We start from the raw sequence: 8,238 nt of genomic DNA on the forward strand, positions 1-8,238 counted from the left end.
CGATGTCGGTGTCAAATATTTAGGTCCTAATTGGGACGTACCGGCTCGTTGAAATACAACTTTGTCACATGTTTGAAAGTGATTTGGCTCAAGTTGGTCCTTTAAAAACTTTTCATGACAGTCTTTATGAAGTATACGAAATGGAACTATTGAATAAGCATGGGAGGGACCCAACTTTGAAAGTAAAAACGAATATTTATTTAAATTTTAATTGGTATTTAAAAAATATGGGCCACATACACCTGTCTCAAGAATCGAGCTCAAGTGCTAGTGTGAGCTCGACATGGGACCTGATTTTGACTATGTTGAATGTTGTTCGGAATGAGACAAATAAACGTCAAAGGGGTGACACTTTAACAAGTGAACTTGGTAGGTATAGTCATTTGAATTATGTAGGGATTATGTCTGTTGAAAGATCATCTCAACTTTAATCTTTTGGCTTGGTGGAAAGAAAAGGAAAATGAATATCCGATTCTATTCACCATGGCTTGTGGTTTACTAATATTCCAAACTTCTATAGTAGCTTCGGAATCCGCTTTTTTCTTAGCGACATGATATTGTCAATATGAAGAACAAGACTCGCCTCCGAATCGATAGAGATGTGCATTTACCTAGAAGATCATTTGGATGCGGTGGATCGTATACAAGACAAGACAAACCTCGAAGATGAACTACTACTTGAAACTGGTGTACATGATGAAGAAATGGAGAATTGACTGTCTTCGAGCGTATCTAACGAAGAACTCTCCGATGATGCAACAGCTTGTAGAAAATAAAGTTGTATTAAAAAATTATGAATATTAACAATTAATCAATAATGACCTTTTAGTGTTGTTGATGTTATGTTTGTTTTCTTTATATAAGAATATAAGGCTATAGGGTGTGGTCATGACCATCATGACCCTCTATGTTAGTGCCATGTAACTCATCTTTAATCCACCATCCAAAACCACTACCCTAAGGGTATGGTCATGACCCAAACCATTAGCCCCTTATTTATTATCTTTGCCTAAACAAAAAGGAAATGATTTGTTGAAAAATGGAAAGGAGGACCATGGTTGCCATGGTTTAATCCATGCAAACCATGGTGGATCAATCAAGGGGGTGGTGTAGTCTTCCATTCATGTTCCTAGGTGGTAAATCATGTCCCAACCATGATCCCCACACCCTATAGACTAAAAGAAACAATTCGGTTTCAAACAATTAGAAAACACGTTTTTAAAAGAACCTGTTCGGACCCTACCCTAACCAAGTATATTGGGTATTAGTTTCATTCACGAACCCGGGTCCGGTTCCTATCCAGATCCTTGGATTACCTGGGTCTAGTTAACCCGATTGGGCCTTAGCCGGTTCCAGCCCAATACCCGCAATAAAGACAGATACTCCAAACTTAACTTTGATAATTTCAATGGGCACAGATGAAGTGAAAAGATTATATGAAACCTCAAGAAATTCAACCATTTCCTTTCATTTTCTTGAAAAGTTATCTAGAGTAGATATTGGATTGTTGAAAATCCAAGTTTGACATCCCCCTTCATTTTCTTGAAAAGTTTCCAGAAATTTAATTGTTGAAAATCAAAGTTTGACGAGTTTTGTGAGGTTTGCAAAGACAATGAAGTCAACATCTGCAGACAACAAAAGGTCAAGAACCACACCAACAGCTTTACCACCGTTGCACATGTTTCCATTCCAAGAAGGCGACATCCATCGAAATCAATCAGCTCCACGTTCAAGAACCAAGTACTAACCTGATTCATCAATGGTTGTAGTCTGGCGCCGAGAAGAAGCCAGATGCGCCTTAGGTGTTAGCCAGCAAGCAAATGAACAAGAGGGTAGGGGTATGATTGTTATTTTCTATGTTTTTTTATTAAATCATTTTTCAAAAAAGTGGGACATGGGTAGATTAAACAAGAAATTTATCTGTTTTTTAAGGGACATTTTGATCATTTCCTAAAAAAAATATGAAAGAATTTGTGTTTCGTTTGCGTAAACTATTGGTCTAAAGGTGTATTTATGAAAGTTATGGGACCAAAACAACAATATGGGCCAAACCACATGGACCACCAATGTACTTTATTCTAAATCAAACATTCAAACCCATGTTACCAGGTTGATGTTCTGCAAGTTAAATCATGCACAGTCTGCACCAGCAAGTATTCGGCAAATTAATTTACACAACAAAACTGTCGAGCCGACAACATCCATTTGTAACAAAGCACAAAAGTCGGTTGAAGTTAGCGACTGCAAACAGCTCATACTCATACTGCTTGCTTGATCTTAGTCGATACCCAAATCAGAAAAGAGTCCAGAAGCTCCCTGTGAAACATAAAAGTAACAAAATGAAAAAAGGAAGTTACAGCGTATTAAGAATATTAAACACGGATAACATATTAAGAATATTAAAAAACGGATAATATATAACAAGGTAGGGGTGAGCTGGAAAACCGAAATAACCAAACCGTAACCGAAATAACCTAAAAAACCGAACCGAAACTAAAACTGACAGTTCAATTTCGGATTTTTAAAACCGAAAATTTCGGTTCAGTTTTCAGATAACCATTTTCAATAACCTAACCGATAAGTTACAATAGTAGGACTTACCAAACCGTAACCGAAATAACCTAAAAAACCGAACCGAAACAAAAACCGACGGTTCGGTTTTTAATCGGATTTTTAAAATTTCGGATAACCATTTTCAATAACCGAACCCATGCTATTAGAAATTATTAATTTTATTCTTGAATGTTAAGTAGTTATGATAAAAACATTAATATGTTTATTTATGATTGAAATGATTTATTTATTTCCTGTAACAAATAACAAAATTCAATATAAAAAATAAATAAACTTCAAAGTATTACAAAAGAAAATGTCTTAATAAAAACTTTGGAGAAACATAAAAATAGATTAGAAAGTAATTAAAATAGTTATATATAATAACTTAAATGTAAACAATCTTAATTTTAAATTATACTTTTTATTTTTTAAATCTTACATAATTTTGTTCCAAAAACCAAAATAACCGAATCGGTGTAAAAAGCGAATAAAACCAAAAGCAAACAAAAACCGAAACCAAACGGTTTTCAAAAACCGAAAACGACATTTCGGTTTTGGTTTTGGTTTTGATTTTGCCCAAAAACCGAACTGAACCGTGCACACCTCTATAACAAGGTAACAAAAATGAAAACGGAACTTACGGAATAGTCATCATGAACCCGCCAGATAGCCTCTCCGAGCAGGTTTGCTACCGATAAGATAGTCAACTGTGAAAAGCAGTTCTGCTCAGACACGGGAATCGTATTTGTGATTATCACCTCTTGAAAAATACCGCTGGACAATCTTTCAATAGCGGGAGGACTGCGTTAAACAGAAGTTAATATTTTCCGAGTCATTTTTAAAACAAGTATTTGTACAAAAACCGAACGTGCAACATACCTAAAAACACCATGTGTGCAGCATGCATAAACTTCTCTTGCACCTTCTTGATGCAACAACGCTGCTCCTTTCGAGATGGTACCTATAATCCAACAACCAAGTAATACTCAAAAAATAAATAAATAAACAAGTAATTATTCTGGTTTAAATATAACAATACAAACAACCCCTGTTGAAAAATTTTGGAAACTAGTGGGTTACCACCCGCGCCCCGCGACAAGTTCGAAATGTAGATAAAAATAAGCACAACGCGAACGTAACAATAAAAAAAACCGTGTCGCGACGGTATATGCGGAAGTCACAGAAAAGTTACGTCGTTGTATACGAAAACCAAGATATTCGAACAAAATTTACACCAAATCATATATTAAGATAAACACGGCGGCCACACATTACAGTGGGTCAGTTTAATTGTAGATAAAAAACACATTGCACTGGTGTATTATCGATGTGAGTCAGGCGGTTTAAAAAACCGAACGTTTAAAACAAATGGTCGGTTTAAGAACAACGTTACCAAATGCACAAAAAAACACGTCGGAATTGCGTAGTTCGAGATGATCACCGCATGGTTTGAAAAAAAATGTTTAAAACAACTTGTCATTTTAAAAACAACATTACGGAAAATCACGCCGAAACGTAGATAAAAGTAATATAAAACCAAAACCCATAGAAAAATCACGTAACAGAAAATTAGTTAAAAACTCAAAATGACAACTTTGTTAGTCAAGGGTTGCAGTGTAAATCGGTTAAAGAAAAAGTAAAAAAAAGTTAACTTATTAAAGTTGAGGGGCCAAGTGTAAAATCTATTAAAGATTAGGGGTTATGAATGCAAATTAGACAATAAAAACAAAAGGTATTCACCAGCAGTGTCGATCATGTCATCCACCATAACTGCTACTTTACCCTTTACATCACCGATCAAATTCATCACCTACAAGGATGACAAATGATAAATAAAGAACGAGGATGATGATTATGAAAAAAATATATATATAAGTGGACATGCAAATCAATACATAAAAAGAATTTACCTCTGCCACATTGTGCCCGTGACGTCGTTTATCAACGATGGCTAAGGGTGCGTCGGATAATTTCTTTGCGAAAGCTCGAGCTCTAGCCACCCCACCAACATCAGGGGACACCACTACTAGATCCTCCGCACATATGCGCTTACTTGCGAGGTAATCAAGTATGACCGTCTAATAAAAAAATACAAAAAAAAGTCAACCTTTAACCACCAAATATATATATATATATATAGGGGAGGATTATTTTGAGAACGCTAAATATTCCGAGAACACGTGTAAATCTGTTGTATTTACACATGTGTACAAAATTTATTAAGAGTGATTCTGAGAGGAGAGATGAATTATTTTAAAAATAAATTCTTTTTTTATGTTGTATTTTAATTGTAATGAGTTTGTATTAAAAAAATGATTTTGATTGGTTTTTTCCATTCGTTCTCACGGTTCTCGCAATATTTAGCGTTCTCAAGATAACCCCCTACACACACACACACACATATATATTCCTTATCGTATATTATAAGATCTAAATGCCAACAAACTCAGTTTTACATCATGCGCATGATCAAAATCTACATACCCAAAAATAACGATAGATAATGTCTTATTACCTGACCATGTATGTGATTAACTGGGATGTCAAAATAGCCTATAGACTGCCCAGAATGAAGATCACAAGCAAGAACACGATCTGCCCCAGCTTCTGTTATAAGATTCGCAACAAGTTTAGCAGCAATCGATTCCCGCCCTTGAGTCTGAACGCCATCATTTGAAGAACATGCATGTCAAAAACTAATTTCAAAAAAAAAAAAAAAAAAAAAAACAATAGACTACAATGAGTTACCTTGCGATCAGCTCTTGCATATCCGAAGTACGGGATAACCGCAGTAACAGTTTTTGCAGATGCCCTTCGACAAGCGTCTATCATTACTAAAAGCTCCATGAGATTCTCATTTGCGGGAGGGCATGTTGGTTGCACGATAAATACATCACACCCTCTAACACTCTCACACAACTGAACGTATATTTCACCATCTGCAAAACGTTTTATCTTCAAATCCCCAAGTTCCAGACCCATATAGCATGCAATTTCCTACCCCACACAAAAGAGCATAACTTGATCAGTAAACACTAAAAGAAACGACACTTCTAAAAAACGCAAGCGCTGCAAAAAAAAAAAAAAAAAAAAGTTAATAGAAAAGTGTTGACTTTGACTATCGTCCCAATTCTGTACCTGAGATAGTGTGGGGTTGGCAGTTCCTGAAAGAACGCGAAGTTTGGATTTATCTTTCGTAGTTAAATCTCTCTCCAAAGCATATGGAATAACGAGGTTAGGGGATAATTCTTGGTTGCTGGTGAGCGTTTGTACGCCAGGCTTCCCGTTTCCCTCATAATTGACCTTGCAGCTCTGAATCAAAAGCAATATAGTAACTTATACATGCATTCTCATAATGACTATGTATCCCTACAATGGGATTGAGATAACTTCGATGATTTAAATACAGTTGTTGCACGAAACAAATTCGAAGTTAGACATATTGCATGTGAAGAATTAAGCATGTGAATACTTGACATCCACTTTCAAAGAAGCCATCATGCATACATAATATTCAATAAATATTGTACTAGGAAAATTTACACAACTTTGGCTTAAATTTGACCTCAATTATATATTTGACACTTGGTTTCAAAATAACCAATGCCCTTGCACGAGTCCTAGAAAAAACTTGTCCTTACAAAGTGTAAACATCTTTTTATATTTTCCATTTTCCAATTACCACCGATGCTGAAATTTGAATAAAAATTAACCCAATGTTGTTATTACAAAGAATAAACTGTATTGGTTTAGTATATTGTTATTACAGATAATTTATAGTAGTCATATACTATTATTGAATTATATATCAAATACTGAAGGAGAAACACAAATAAAATTTATTTTAAATAACAGAAAACATTTTTAAAGAAATTGACCCACATGCTTTGTTCTGTGACATAAAATCTTGAAATTCACTAGAACTCATAGCTTTGTTTGTTTAACAAAACACTTCTACTTATCCAAAATTTATCAACTTCGTCAATTTAGCAATTTAATCGTAGAGCTGTGAAATTACCTCCATATTAAGTAAACAAGCTACATAATTTAGTGAATTTAGACTATAACTTTATTTCACAAAATCAACATTTCATGAATTCGTGCCAATCTTTATCAACATAATTGTTCTTTTACAACATAATTTTGCATCGGTTCCTTATCATATATTCCATATATGTTTTAATACAATTTGTTGATTTCAAGTCACTTATAATAAATACCTTCAATAACTATAAAGAAAACATTTTTCTGTGCCAAAACAATTCAATTTATCGTCAATTTGGTACATACCGAAAGGATACGGGGAAACACATTAACAATTTTTAAGGTATGTATGTTTTTAGGACTTTAAAAGTACAATGGTTACAAAAGTTGTTCATTGGGGTAAAAATAAAATTGTTCAAATGCTCCAATTTAATGTCTTTCTAGTATTACCAAAATCAGGAACCAGTCCAAAATATTCACGTACCATTCATAACACAAAAAAGTCAATATCATCATACAATCAAATGTCACCATCAATCCAAGATAAACCTAGCTTTCAAAGTTATAAAGAAAAATTAAAAAAAAAAACATATCTAAAAAAATATTCCTATTTTTTTTTCAAATTAACTCAATCACCTAACAAATAAACACATAAACCTGGCCTTCAAAATTTATTCCATCTAATTTCAATACTTTAAATAAAAATCATAAGAACATAACCTAAAATTTACTAAAAAAAAAACTATTCCTAATTATTTTCAAATTAACTTAAGGGTAAATAATTGATAATAATAATCACCTAACAAATAAACACATAAACCTAGCCTTCAAAGTTTATTCCATCAAGAACATAACCTAAAAATTACTCAAAAAAAAGTATTCCTAATTAGTTTCAAATTAACTTAATTAATATAATTAATCACCTTAGAAATAACAAATAAACACATAAACCTAGCCTTCAAAGTTTATTCCATCTAAAACATTACCTAAAAATCACTCAAAAAAAAAAAAAAAAAAAAAACTATTCCTAATTATTTTCAAATTAACTTAATTAATCACCTAACAATTAACAAATAAACACATAAGCCTAACACAACTAACGAACAAAAACTGAATCAAACCATGCATGTGTATGAGACCGAGATACAACAGATTATAACAATCAACAGATGATTTTCAACGAAAATCGATACGAACAACGACATGCATGTGTATTAGACCGAGATACAACAGAATATAACAAATGCCGATGAAATGAAGGCGGAAACTCACAATTGAGGCGTTTCTTGTACGGAAAACGGACCGGAATTTGTTGGCCGTTGAAAGATGACCGGAAGAGAATGCAATAGAAGCCATTAATGGTGTAGAGAGTTACAGTCGGTGAGGGTGGGGCAGGGGTTAGGGTTTCGCCATCTTTTCGTTTTGTAACTTTATACAAACAAATGTCTTTGTCAAACAAATCAGGGTTTTCAGACCACAATCGGGTTTTCTAACTTTATTTAATTATTTTGCCTTAAGTATATATCTTTTTATGTAATGTAAATTAAAATTGTAACTTTATTTAATTATTTTGCCTTAAATATATTTTTTTATGTTTATGTTAATGTAAATTAAAAACCATGTGGTGTTTCGTAAAATATAATACGCAGGGTGGTCAGATAAACCAAACTCACTAGTTAACGATTAACCAAAATATAG

At 33.5% G+C, this 8,238-nt stretch overlaps 1 protein-coding gene across 1 annotated transcript; it reads right to left on the reverse strand.

The window, feature by feature from the left end:
- Positions 1 to 2,042: 2,042 nt before the first annotated feature.
- Positions 2,043 to 8,004, reverse strand: LOC110922369 (ribose-phosphate pyrophosphokinase 1). Its single transcript, XM_022166690.2, has 9 exons — positions 7,813 to 8,004; positions 5,695 to 5,868; positions 5,305 to 5,553; positions 5,072 to 5,215; positions 4,467 to 4,634; positions 4,297 to 4,366; positions 3,436 to 3,517; positions 3,198 to 3,357; positions 2,043 to 2,316 (listed from the first exon to the last, which is right to left on the reverse strand). Exons 1-9 carry the CDS (start codon positions 7,894 to 7,896, stop codon positions 2,278 to 2,280), a joined length of 1,170 nt encoding a protein of 389 aa, XP_022022382.1. The 5' UTR covers positions 7,897 to 8,004; the 3' UTR covers positions 2,043 to 2,277.
- Positions 8,005 to 8,238: the final 234 nt, after the last annotated feature.

Source organism: Helianthus annuus, chromosome 17, assembly GCF_002127325.2.
Source record: "Helianthus annuus cultivar XRQ/B chromosome 17, HanXRQr2.0-SUNRISE, whole genome shotgun sequence".
Taxonomy (NCBI): Eukaryota; Viridiplantae; Streptophyta; class Magnoliopsida; order Asterales; family Asteraceae; genus Helianthus; species Helianthus annuus.